The sequence below is a fragment of the Oikopleura dioica genome, chromosome 2 (assembly GCF_907165135.1).
Source record: "Oikopleura dioica chromosome 2, OKI2018_I68_1.0, whole genome shotgun sequence".
Taxonomy (NCBI): domain Eukaryota; kingdom Metazoa; phylum Chordata; class Appendicularia; order Copelata; family Oikopleuridae; genus Oikopleura; species Oikopleura dioica.
In genome coordinates, this window is record NC_137292.1 from 15074742 (window position 1) to 15088449 (window position 13708).

At 42.2% G+C, this 13708-nt stretch overlaps 3 protein-coding genes across 4 annotated transcripts in view; all 3 read left to right on the forward strand.

Moving 5' to 3' along the window:
- The window catches only part of LOC145700080 (uncharacterized), a 48023-nt gene that overhangs the window by 5938 nt on the left and 28377 nt on the right, over positions 1–13708 (forward strand). The window lies entirely within an intron of this gene.
- Positions 6740–11218, forward strand: LOC145696636 (uncharacterized). The gene is given in 10 exon segments (XM_081773706.1): positions 6740–7028; positions 7515–7628; positions 8228–8362; positions 8456–8659; positions 9237–9346; positions 9393–9525; positions 9687–9791; positions 9840–9928; positions 9975–10560; positions 10563–11218. Coding segments are annotated over 10 exon segments (2067 nt in total). The 5' UTR covers positions 6740–6869; the 3' UTR covers positions 10995–11218.
- LOC145696914 (glycine amidinotransferase, mitochondrial-like) lies at positions 11728–13691 on the forward strand. The gene is made up of 11 exons (XM_081774026.1): positions 11728–11836; positions 11883–11921; positions 12026–12171; positions 12250–12387; positions 12455–12542; positions 12594–12711; positions 12755–12956; positions 13036–13214; positions 13254–13379; positions 13421–13490; positions 13535–13691. Exons 1-11 carry the CDS (start codon positions 11793–11795, stop codon positions 13603–13605), a joined length of 1221 nt encoding a protein of 406 aa, XP_081630152.1. The 5' UTR covers positions 11728–11792; the 3' UTR covers positions 13606–13691.

The following is a 13708-nucleotide window of genomic DNA, read 5'->3' on the forward strand; positions in this document are numbered from 1 at the left end:
TCTAGACAAGTCACAAGATTCAGAACCAGGTGCATACGTGTAGACTTTCAGGCATGTTGTTGGCTTATCCAGCAAAGCATATACAAAATATAGGTAGAGTGGATAAACAGATATTGACTCAGCCTGCGGGTTACGTTTTCAGCCACAAGTCTAACAAATGCGGACAGACATCGCGTCGATCCAATTAAAATGCAATTTCGAGAAGGCTAATTAGGCTGGGGAGGAAGTTCCTTCCGGAAGGTTCACCGTGAACCTCGGTGATTAGGGGAGGTTTAAATTGAGCAAGGTGAATTTTTCGGGTTCGAAATGCAGCAAAAATGCAACCGGCGGTATTCTGATTATTTGAAGAATGACATCTTCAGTTTCAAGGATATCTACGTCCGAGGGGTTAATCTGAGTACATACAAAAAGGGCCCTTGAGTGAAAACGGGTTAATTCTTCAGACTCCCCTCCCAACTGGTTAAATACGTCTTGGCATGGGAAGATATCACTCAAAAGCCGGATCAGCTGCGCGCTAATTGTCATATATATTTGTTAAGCAAGTTGTGAAGTGTTTGATTTGTGGACGAATTCGGCGATTCTCGGGGGCTTCGGAGGCCGGGGCGAAAATACAGTGTGACGGGCGAGATTTGGCGAAAATTTGAATTCAAGTTTGATCGATGAGCCGGCCGACTCGATCTCTCACCTTTTTTGTGTTTCAAAATTTCAAATTTCCTCCCTTTCGCGAAAGTATTTGGACAACAATTTCGAAGTGAAATCGATTACTTGACACTTCAACTAAAGCCAAAGTCCTCAGCCCGCCAATTTTACAGGCGATTAAATTTATATCTTTTCTCGAAATTTCAGATTTCGATGAAATTGAAATTTCCATCAATCAAAAGCCTCTTCTTCGTTTATTTCACGGTCACACCCTTAAAATTTCTAAAATTGCCTTGATGTTTTTACGACATAAACTTTTAAAAGTACCGGAAAGTCATAAAATTTTTGGGCTCGCGAAGAAATCTTTCTATTTATTAGCAAATTTTCAAAAGAACACTTTTTTCGCCCAATAAATATTTCGAAAGACGATGTTAAACAGCCTCTTGTATAGCTTTAAAATCCGCGGCTTAGCTCGATACTTAGTTGGTGATCCAAAAAAGTGACAAAGGAGGGTAGTTTTTCCCGCTTCTGTCGTCCCCAAACCACACTTCGTAAGACCCGATAGTTTACTCCCGGTGCCGAGTTTCCGGCGATTTCGTGCTTCTTCTTTATATTTTCGCTCGTTCATAAGTGCGATCGCATATTTACGCGTGGCAAATTTGGACTCTTTCAACTGTACAAAAGAAGGTGTATTTTTATGCGGTTGAATGGAGAAGAAAAAAACTCTAGTTCATGAGCTTTGCTCCAACAAAGATTTCCGTTTCTAGCATGTTCTTTTTTCGAAGTAGCAACCTGTGTAGAAAACCTGAGTCAGGGTTAGGGTTAGGGTTATTTTAAAAAAATGATTTGAAAGCAAATTTTGCTACGCGGCTTTTCATTAGAGATCTTTCAGACCCTGACTCAGGTTTCCACACAGGTTTCCGAGCTAAGCCTCGTCTAATTCTTGATTTGACAACGCTTGAAAAAATATTTTCAAAAATAAAAAACGGCTCATTTCGATAAGGTTCAGCGAATTAGACATCAAAATACAGATTGCAACTCCAGGTGCGAGTCTTTTTTTTGTGCATCTGAATACATGTCTATCACTTGATCCAGCGCTGCTGAGATTAGACTCGTCAGTTTATATTTGGATACAATGGCTTGGTTTACCGCAGAGCTTCGGTAAGACAAACTCACCGAACCCGTAAAAGTAGCTTTCCCAACATAATAAGTCGACACAGCTGGCGGTTGGCCAGTAGACCCGATTCTTGTCCAATTTTACGAAGATCAAGGGAGACCCCTTTCTCAGCCTCGTAATCTTAGTGATTACGAAGTGTGAGAAAGAAAGGGAAATAGTAATTATTATCCGACTTCAAACAGTACTTTTTCTATTGAAAAAATCTTTTCCAAGCCCAAAGTTTGCTGAATTCCTTTCCGTTGCTATTCAAATTCAATGTCACGGAAGAGTGTTTGAAACAATCATGAACCCATGCACGTGAGGCGTTTAACATGCAGACGCGTTCTTTGTTCCCCAAAGAGCTGAAAAGAATTCCTTCGGCTGAATGTTCTGCTGAAAAGCGCAAATTCAATTGCGACAACAGTTACTGTTATCCCAAAACTGCGCTGTGAATACAGTGTCTTTTTTGTATGAGCGGATGATTAGCTGCTTATCCTGTCAACAAAGATGAGTTATTAAAAGTTGTGACGAAGCATCAAAAAAGAAAAGGGCGAAAATTAATGGGCCAATTTTGAGGAATTTACTAATTTTAATTGACATTTGCTTTCCCCAAAATTGCGGAAACTCAAATTTATCCAGTTCCGATAAGGCATCACAAAATTAGTGCCTGCTTATTTGTTCTTCTTCCTCTACCAGTAGTAGCATCGATGAACCTTGATGACCTGCTGATAACACCTGTGTGGCCACCCTTAATTTCGAAAATTTGTTTTCAATGAATCAAGTGTAACATGCCAAAATAACAGCCATAGGATCAGCCGGTCCGAGCTCATGCACCGTTGAATTTAGGCCTGAAATTTAGCCTATTTTCATTTCCAAGAGAGGGCCTTTGAAGCGGTAAACTTCCGGAATAGAGTGCTTTCATTTTTTCCGAAGCGGCGGCGTAAACATCCTGTTTCCTTTTGAATCAGTACTCGCCGAATTAAGAAGTAAGACTACTTCTTAATCCGGTATCTGAGCAATAAAATTGGCGTAATTGGGCAGATCTTGACCGATGAGGGTGTCGATTCACAGGTCTGCTTGTGCCAGAAAACAAGTTGGAAAGAGGCCAGCCAGTGGACAGTCTGACAGGCTCACACATGCCACTCTCTTCTCTGATAATATGGATTGATATCATTTTGCACAATTAGACAGTTACTGTAACTGACATCGTCTGCCAACGAATACGCTGTTCAATTACAACGTCAAATTTGACAAGCCTGTTCTGTAGCGCATTTTCAATGAAGAATAAATAGAGACCGACTGAAATTTTTTCAAAATAAACACCCCCAGATGAATATTTTTCAAATGAACCGACTAGTAGATGCGGTATAAAAAAGAATGACATCATCATTATTATACTCACAATAATTCATTCTGTGTTTGGTATAAATTCTTTATAGCACCTCCAACACAGGCAAAGGACTACTAATTCAGCACTATCCCACTTTTCCACACACACTGTCGTATTCCCCTGTTCTGGGCTCAGCAACCTGTGTTGAAAACCTGAGTCAGAGTCTGAAAGAACTGAAATGAAACCATTAAAATCTATCATAAGTTCTGGCGAAGCCGCGTTGCGGCTTCGTTTCTAAAAAAGCCGCTGCGCGGCTTTTCATAACAGTTCTTTCAGACCCTGACTCAGGTTTTCTACACAGGTTGCCGAGCTCAGCCCCTGTCTGCACTAATTTATGTTATAAGTGTAAGTGTCATTTTCCGGGATGAATTTAATTCTCTTGAACTTTTGCGCCCGTCAAGTTGAAAACTTCAACTCAATTTCGAGACTTTCGACTTGCGAGCACAGCAATTACCGGTAGGGTTTCTTGAAGTTTAAAGTGTCAAGAAACATGATCGACTGAATCGTCTCAATCATCCCTTTTTTACTCATCTATAATCTGAAACATAGACAGGTAGCCGTCTGATTTACGTGTATCTAAAACGAACTTGGTCTCGCAGCCAGCAGAAGAAGAAGAAGATTGGTATAATTATTTAAAATTTGAATTATATAGAGTTTAATTGGAGAAACTCAGCATCAATCTCCATCAATGAGCTCTTCAAGTGGCTCCTTTTTTGATGTTCTAAGACGACTTTTTATGTCTCGTTATTTCTGACCTGGGGATAATTGGATACACAGTATTTTTATGATGGAGGTCATCAATGTTGATAATCGTGAATTTTCTGGCCGATAAAGTTTGACGCCTCTGTCCTCAATTTTCGCATGCGCCCTTGGAGATCCAGCGGGGTGCCCATTTGAATTGGGGTCGAATCTCGCCGATCGTGAGGACTGATAAATGGCATTTTCTGAACCTGACTGACACCCCTTCTGTAGCTTGCTGTGGTGACGGCAGGTGCACGTTGCTAAAATATGCTGGCTCTCCTCTTCGAAGAATAAAGCTCCTGATAATAGGATAGATATTTCAAGAGACCGAGGGGAGCTCTCGAGATAAGAAGAGTTTGTCCCAAGTTAACGGCAGTTTTAAATTGTATTCATTATAATTGTGGCTTCTATAATTAGAGGAACACTCTTTTTTAAATTCGGAAGTCAATCAAGTGATTTATTGCGGAAAAATGGTCGATGTAGGAAACCCATAAAAGTCAATCTTTAATCACTCGCCGGATAACCGGTCAGAGAGCATCAATTTTAGAGAGCTACTACTTGATACGATAATCGTTATTTTAACTTTTTTACTGTTTCTCGCTTTGCATAAAGCTTTCAGTTAAAAAGGTTAAAACATTCTAACCCGCGAAATCTCAATTTCCGTTGCGACCTTGTTCGCATTCGACATGGCCCAGACTGCTGCCCAGTTCAAGATCTGAAGCCGTCAGAAGGAACACGTGTCCCTAAACGCCGCCGCAACATAAAAACGGCGAAAATTAGGCCTTGTGCTCGGCCATCTGGGCCAGGCAGCTCGTGAAATGCGCACTTGTTTGCCATTCCGATTATTTTTCTTCTTCATAATTTCTGTGCTCCCATGTGTCCCCATTTTCCGCGGAACAGAATAGTAGTATTGTCCGTCCAAATACTCAGCTTGATCCTCATCGAGAAGCCTTCCCGGGCAATAAAGACCGCTCAGAGGGGACACGGAAATTTTTAGGGCCCCTCGAAATAGGCCATCGTCAATACTGCTAGCACGATCCGACAAGGAAATAAAACTATTTCCGTGGGCTAATTTTGAAAGTACTTTTACGCTACGGCCATTATCAAAAATAGCCCTGGACATCTCAGAATCCTTCGAACTAGGCTCGGCAACCTGTGTAGAAAACCTGAGTCAGGGTCTGACAGAGCAAATATGAAAAGTCGCGTAGCGGCTTTTAATATAAAGCCGCGAAGCGGCTTCTCCAAACTTACCAGACTAAATTCTAGAGAAGCCTAACTCAGTCCTGACTCAGGTTTTTTACACAGGTTCCCGAGCCCAGCTCCCTAACCCATGAGAAAGTGGAAGGAGCGAAATTGAAGGGGGTTGTGAATATAAGCTAAATCGAAAAAGGATCAAAGCAGAGCGCGATTTTTTAGCAGTTCCCGCTAGATTTGAACGGGATTATCCTCTTTTGAGCTAAAGTGTCTCCTGAAGCGAAAAATAAAGCCCCATTTGATCGACGCACGTGGGAAACTCTAAACCTTGAGCCTTGACAAAACGGCTTTTCAAAAATAACGGAAGAAAGGAAAAAGAAGAAAAATTGAAAAGAGGATCCCCTCAACCCTAATCCGGAAATGGTCGCCTTTTACGCTAGTCACATGTCCGACAGTTCAAGTGATCAGAAAACGCTGCGAAATTTTCAAGTAGGAAGGAAACTTGAAAAGTTTTTTGACAAATTCGAAATTCATTGGCAGTAAAGAATTTTAAGGGTTTTGAATTTTTATGTTTTAATTTCTGAATGAATGGGTTATAAAAAGGGTCAAAGACGGAAAGTCTGCCCCAAACAATGAGCAATATTCCTATGAAATTTAAAATTCACCATTGAATCTTCCTGTTTGTTCTATTTCTATTATGGTATTTTGACGATAAAACTTTTTTATTTAAGTTTTATACTGAAAATAAAGTCGGATAAAAAATACGGCAGGTTCAAATTCGGAGCTTAGGGTTAGGGTTATGGCTAGGATTAGACTTTACTGTCATCTGAAAATTGAATACTCGGGGAATAAGAGACACCCCAGAAGAAAAAGCCCCTTAAAACGGGTACCCCTCTTTTTTATAAAAACAAAATTTTCTTTGTCAAATAAGATACCGTGGTTTTCCATCTTAAGAGCGCCCAACTTAAGAGCGTTTTTGTCAATATTTTCCATACTTTGTCATCTGCAAAAATTCCAATTTTAGAGCGTTTTTGGGTATTTTTAATTAATATTCAGAATAATGTTTATTTCAACTTTAAAAAATCATTAAAAAAGATGTTTTCTAAGCTTCTTTTTAGGTGAAATCATTGACTTTGATTCAAAGATCGTAGATATTTTATCATAAATAGCTAAAAATGACCTCGGATACATTGTTAGAGTTTTGAAAAGAGCTCAATTTATGCATTTTTAGCATCATTTTTTCCCACTGTCATCCTAGTTTGATCGTAAATTTTCCAACATAAGAGCGTTTTGGTCAACCCTTGTCATCCGAAAAACGCTCTAAAGATGGAAAATGACTGTAACTAAATTTGAACAACTAGAACAGTTTTATCAGGTCTATCATTTTGTTAACAAACATCATTAACAACTATGGCCAACATCATGTCACGTTATCAACATGATATAAAAGTTATAACAGGAAAACATAAATCATTATCACAATTCGTCGTCGAGCACTCCTCGCCCGCTCAGCTCCGCTGTGCGCTGAGCAAGTTGCTCGTCAGCGCCCCCTGACAGCCGCGGAGCGCCATTTCCGCGGCGCGCGAATTGCCCAGCGCCGATTCCGAATTTTTTCGTTCACAAAGAGCAAAAAACCACTCGATATTTATTTTTTATCTCTTGAGTCTCTCTTTTTTAATGAAACAGAGTTGAAGAAAAAAACGATAAGAGATTTGAAAGAAAACAGCAAAAGCAGAAGAAGAAGAAAAGATGTACCATCATGATGCGTTGCATCGTTTTCGCGATCACGAAAGTCTCAATCGCGGAAAGCTGGGCCACGCGACGGGATCATTGACGATCTCAGATGACGATTCCGGCTTCGCGCTCGAGGAATATGTTTGGGTTCCCCCTGGGCTGACCCCCAAGCAGGTAATGTCCTCTGGTTTCACTCTGAGTGAACGGAAACCACTTATCGTCGGTTTCGGTTTTGCTATCGCCAAACAAGCTGCTGATTAGCGGTTCTTGCCGTATACCACCGGCCGGCCATTTATTCAGCATTAAGCTAGAACACCACCTTGTCCAAGAACCAGAGTGAAATTTCAAATTTGTAATAATCGACTTATCTAGGCTTAGATTGACATGATCCCTCCCGATTTTTTTTTAAGTCAGTTGACAAAAACCCGCGATAAACAAAATTTGGGCTAAGGGGGCTTAGACGTCTTGCTGGGCAGTGGTATCACGATGCTGTTAAAAAAGATCTTTCTTTTTCTGTTGTTTGAATTACAGTTTCGCGGCGCTACTTACTGTGTGAATGGATCGAGATTTAATCTTTGGAAAATTGTTGTTCAAATATTTGAAATTTGACATTGGGCGTTATTGTCATCGAAATATGAAATATTCACGTTTAATTTTCAGGTCCAAGCGTATTTCTCCCGATTGCCGGAAAACCGCGTTCCATACATCGACTCCGAGGGTGAAAGGTGGCGAACGCAACAGCAGCTCCAGCAGAACCCTCCTCAAGATGGCAAGGTAAGAGATAGTAGATCTCAATCTTTACGACTGAGTACTCGCAACTCGTCGACCAGCTGCGTTTTACTGGAGCCTGACTGATTTTTATCAAAGCCAGACCGGTTATTTTTTTTACTAGAAAAAGACAAACATCCGGTATTCTAGCGCTCTTGGTATCAAGTGACTCGGAAATGCACAGCTTCTTTTCTGTTCAGTGCATTCCTCATACGTGCCCAGCACTCGATAGAATAGGCGTTTTTGTGCCGGTTGCGAGACATGGCTAGTTGGGCACGCACAATGCGAGGAATTCCATAACGGTATTAATTACCTTTCAAGGGACTTGTGTGACTGTGTGCCCTAGATCTCTGCGTGTGCGCGCATCTCGGCATCTGGGCACGCATGCAGAAATATAATCCTCCGGAAAATCCGGGTCGGCATAAAGGGTACCTCTTTGATGCGCCCGCCCAGACTCCATAAAGACCCAAAACATCTTTTGGCCAAGGGTGCACCTGTGGCAGGCAGTTTGAAGGAGATGCGAGTCGGCGGCGGGGATCAAAGAGGCCACGGGCTCGTGTAAAATTTGCACTGTCCTCGATAAGGAAGATTACTGTCTATTTTAGGCACGCTACTGCAACGGCCTCTCCCTTGATGAGGAAAAGGAGCTGGAAATGTTTGCGACTCAGCGGAGTAAACTTAGCTTTGGCAGAGGAATCGTCCGACCGTATCACCATTACTCCGCAACCGCATGTTCAAAGGTGAGTGAGAAAGAGGACCGACACCGCACGTCCTCAACACCGCGTTCTCATCTTCGCGTTCCATTCCAGACCGAGCAATAAAACGCATTCTAGTGCGAAAGCCAGATCAACTACGGCGAACTGATGGTGACCTCCCAGCGCGCGGGACACAGCTATGCCTGGCATCCGGAGTGCTTTTCCTGCCAAACCTGCGACGAACTACTGGTCGATTTACAGTGCTACTTCCACAATGGGCGCATATTTTGTGGACGGCATCACGCTGAGACGATCAAGCCGCGATGCGACGCCTGCGACGAGGTAAATAATAATTGCTTGTTAAAATCGACCATTTCTCGGACAGTGGCTTATCCTGGATTAGGCTCATTATTAAAGTTGTGCTAAATTTTTAACCGGTTTTGACATGATAGCACGTTTACGACGTTGCCTCTTGACTCGGCGTCTTGAGGCACACTTGAGGATGACACGGACAGTCGAAACTGGGCACACTACGCCATACTACGACATCCGTTGGCACATATTTGCGTATTATGTGTATCCTGAATTAAGCTACTACTACTACTGTTTGGCGACGACTGCTTTTTCGTAGAGGCATTCCTAACTATCGCTGATGGTCAATGAGCTCTTTCATAGAACCAAATCTACACTTTATTCATTAGATAGCCCATCTGCGGCAAATATTTGAGAAAAACTATGAGAACCCGTATAAGCATGAATCGGAAACTCGTCCTTCCGGATGACTGGAAGGCATATTTCCTTAAATTTCTCCAGGCACGTAAAAGGACCGGCCAGTTTCCGGCGTATCCACCCCATCTTGACCTTGAGCTGTCAGAATCCAATGTTTTGTATTTGCGCCTGGTTCAACTGGAATTTTCAGATCATCTTCGCAGACGAGTGCACAGAAGCGGAGGGACAGCATTGGCACATGCGGCACTTTAAATGCACAGACTGCGATGTCATTCTTGGCGGACAACGATACATCATGAGGTAAGCGCAGCTTCAGCCCATCTGGAGATTCATCAAACACTTTCAGAGAAAAGAAACCCTTTTGCACTGGATGCTTCGAGCGCAAGTTCGCCGAAGTTTGCGCGAAGTGCAAGGCCACGATCGGCATCGACGAAGGGCAAATGCAGTACAGAGGCGCTCACTGGCATGCTACAGAAAATGTAAGTTCATAAAAACGTGATTTTAATTGCCTAAACAAGATCCTCCAAATCGAATCCGCCGCAAATAACTTTTTATGGACGCATTTAGTTATATTATACGAGATAATTAGGGGGTTAACGATAACTGAAGACTGACCAGACTTTGACGTTGTTGTTTTCAGTGTTTTTCCTGCTGCACTTGCCAAAAATCGCTGCTCGGCCTGCCCTTTATGCCCCGCGACGATGTGATTTTCTGCTCCAAATCGTGCGCTGACAACCTTGGACAAGTAAATTCAACTCTCATGTTGATAAAAATATAACCAAATATCTTCTAGCTAATCGAGGCACAAGTTCCACAATCCCAATTCGCAAGACATTCCCTTCTCATCCAGGACGACGTTCAAGAAAGTCCAAGAAACGCTAGGTAACTGACCATCATTTTAATTAACCAATTTTAAATCATGATTTAGTCACAACTCTACCTTCGAGCATCTCCACGGTGAATCGAAGCCAGATTTCCCACCACCTCCACCTCAAGTTACCAACATTTCAACCCATGACTCCGCAGCGACAAGCAGTATTAAAAGCTCGGACTACACGACAATCATCGACGATTACCTCAACAACTCTCGCAATGGATCTCCTGCATCTAGTGCTCCCACTCCTACCCGACGAAATCGTCCTCCACCTGTTCCTACTATTCCAAAGCCTCTCCTAACTCCTACCCCCGAAATCACGTCAATTCGAGAATCGACGTCTGAAAGAAATGCTATGGTCACGATAGCTGAGCAGATCGAAACGATTGATCTTCGCTCACCCTCTAAAACTCCTGAAAAAGATGCAGTTCCACCTCAACCCACTCCGAGGAAGAAAGTCCGGGGAATCCTCAAAAGCGAGCCCCACTTCAAGACAACTCCTCCGGAAACCCTGACTCAGTTAATTTTTCTCGAGGTCAACCTTTCTCTGCTTCTTGCAGATCTGCTGGTGGACGAAAAGCGCCAAAGACATCTGGATACATGTCCGAAATTGATCCTAAAGCTGAAAAGTGCTCCAAAAAACTGAGAAGAACGAGAAGCACGGATTTGATGAACCGAAAAGACAAACTTTACTTTGAAGACCATGCTGACTGGTGTTCTACGTGTACTTCATCATCTGATGATTCTGATTATGATAGATGGGACGAAGATACATTCACTGCTGGCACTTCTGTTCTAGCAAAGTCAAGACCAAACCCGCAGCGATACACCAAGTCCAGGCAGCTCTCCAGAAGCACGTCTCATGGAGCCAGTTCTTCGCAGAAGAAAAAGAAGCCCATGCGACCCTCCGGCGATTCCTCCAACCCAGTTTCGGAATTTATCTACTTCGATGACCGATACGAAGTCCGCCGTCCTGAATGGATCCTCGGAACGACGATGTACGCCCCCGATCAGCCCCTACAAACATCTACAAAGAAAAAGAAGAAGCACCGAAAACGATGCGTTGTACAGTAACGACTTTGCCCAAAAGCCTTTCCTGCTCGTTTTTTTCCTTCCAGAAAGTGAAACTCCCATCCGCCTGTTCAACAAAAAAAATGTAAAAAAAAGTAACCGAATAATGTTCCAGCAACTTTTATGCCTCTGCAATTTTTTATTTAAAAAAAATGCGATAAACGCGTTGAAGCAATCCTTGTACTATTCTGTAAAAAGTAACAAATAAAAAACTCGAAAACATTAAATTTAACAATTTTTAATTTGAAACCACAAAGGAAATTTACTCACATGAGTTTCTTTTCCGGTCATTTATGTTTTAAATGACGTGACCTTCCGGAATGAATTCGAATGATGTAATTAATTTCGTCGATAAATTATTAACAAGTTGCAGCGTGATCGGAAACCGAGCTAACTGCAGTGTCGCCTCCTCGTCGCATCCGAATACGGTTTCTGTCAGAGTCATGTCCACATCAAGTACCTGTTTTGGCACCTGTCACAAGGTCGTTGTGTCCCGGCGGCATAGTGACCATAGTATTTGCAAAAAAAACCCTTTGCTTGTAAGATGTAATCCGCTCCCTTTTTCATAAGTTTGAAATATTCTGAAAGGTTAAAACTTGACCAAAGGTGAACTTTTTCTTGTTATCTCCAGATGTTTGCAGAAATCGTATCAGTTTGTTTTGTACGAAAAGTAGACTCAACAAAAAACTTTATACGATTTTGGACCATAAAATATTACGGCTCCACCCAATAAGTATTCTGAAAACCTGTTCGAATTTGGACTTGCTTTCATCATTATAGAGAAAATCAAATTTCTTAAAAATGCTTAGCAGTCTTCGACGGAAAGCGACTCAAACAGTCTTGAGGTAAAAAAAAATAACAGAATTTTGACAGAGTAAACGAATTTCTCAGAGCAACAAGCACTCAAAACGTCAACAACTCGCCTGTTTGGGACCGTGGGATAGAACTGAAATAACAGCTTTCATTTGGAGATTATAATTAGTGCCTAAACTGTCGTTTTTTCGTTAGACCAAAGGAATTTTCATCCCAAAATAGGCCTGGAACGAGTGGGACCCGCTCGAGGAGGTTATTGTTGGTCGAGCAGAAAATGCCATTTGCCCTCCCCTAACTCACGAGGTGAAAGCGAACACATACGAATACTGGTGGGACTACTACAATGACAATGCTGGAAAACCTTTTGGTGGCGTCGAGGAACGGTTCAATGATAAAATAATTAGTTTAACGGCCTTCCTTGTTATGTAACTTTATTGATGAAGAGCCGCCAATAAGCACATCAAAAAAGCGATCGCGGAAATGGACGAAGTGTGCAAGATCCTTGAGCTTGAAGGTGTCACCGTCCGACGACCCGAGATCATTGACTGGTCCAAAGACGTGAAGACGCCTCACTTCGAAGCACAAGGAAACCAGTTTAGACTAAACAGATAATGCCCTGACGTATCGGAAACAGAATGTGTCGAACTGGGCGTCAGGACTCTACGCCGCCATGCCAAGGGACATTTTAATGACAATTGGCGACGATATTATCGAGGCTCCGATGGCCTGGAGGTCACGGTAAGTTGCAAAATTCAGCGCACAATGGGGTTCTTTATTCGCGCGCTTTAGATTCTTTGAATACCAAGCGTACCGTCCAATGATCAAAGACTACTTCCGACGAGGTGCAAACTGGACCACTGTGCCAAAACCACACATGTCTGATGAGCTTTACGACCAAAATTATCCAGTAAAATCAGTTCTATTATCAATATTCGCAGCAATTTCAATAGATTAAAAACGTCGAGGATCGGCACAGATTAGCCGAGCAAGGAAAATTCGTGACGACTGAGTACGAGCCGTGCTTCGATGCAGCTGACTTTATCAGAGCTGGAAAGGATGTTTTTGCCCAAAGAAGTCAAGTTACGAATTACATGGGATTGGAGTGGATGAGGCGTCACTTGGCGAAGAAGGGAATCAAGGAAGAGTACAGAACATCATCAAATGATACACTTTTCTATCTTTTTTCGATCTAAGAATTCAATCAAACTATCTATTCATGACTCGCCATAGCTTCATCTCGTGAGCTTCAAGGACCCCAACCCAATGCATATCGATGCAACATTCAACATCATCGGCGAAGGCTTGGTTCTTTCTAACCCCGATCGACCATGCAAACAAGTGGATCTCTTCAAAAAAGCCGGCTGGGACATTGTCAAGCCACCACTTCCGACCATTCCAGACTCGCATCCAGTAATTATCTGCACTCAGGCTTGTTCACTCAGCATTTAGCTTTACATGAGTTCGAAATGGCTTTCAATGAATGTTTTGATGATCCGACCGGATGCAGTACTCGTCGAAAGAGATGAAATTCCAATTCAGAAAATGTTCGAAAGTCTTGGAATCAAATGCATAAAGGTACTGTAAAGAATTTTTCAATACAGTGATTTTCTGACTAGGCATCGATCCGCTACGCCAATTCCCTTGGTGGAGGATTCCATTGTTGGACAACTGATGTTCGCCGAAAAGGTTTGAAACAGACAAAATATCGAAAGAATAAACGATTTGATCAGGTGAACTGAAATCGTATTTCGATGTTGAGTACGACTACCCAGAAGACTTCCTCTTCAACCAACCAGAATGAAAGAACAGAGAAGTCAATGATAGAATATTGTAGCTCAAAATAGACTTTTAACATGTGCAAAGAGACAAAAAACATGAATTTCCAATAATTGTCGTATTTACAG

Excerpts from the sequence above, each read along its gene's own strand:
- LOC145696914 (XM_081774026.1), top strand. The coding sequence starts at position 11,793 with ATGCTTAGCAGTCTTCGACGGAAAGCGACTCAAACAGTCTTGAG. Across the intron at positions 11,922-12,025 it reads GTCAACAACTCGCCTGTTTG|GGCCTGGAACGAGTGGGACC; the intron begins GGACCGTGGGAT and ends CATCCCAAAATA. Across the intron at positions 12,957-13,035 it reads AATCAAGGAAGAGTACAGAA|TTCATCTCGTGAGCTTCAAG; the intron begins CATCATCAAATG and ends ACTCGCCATAGC.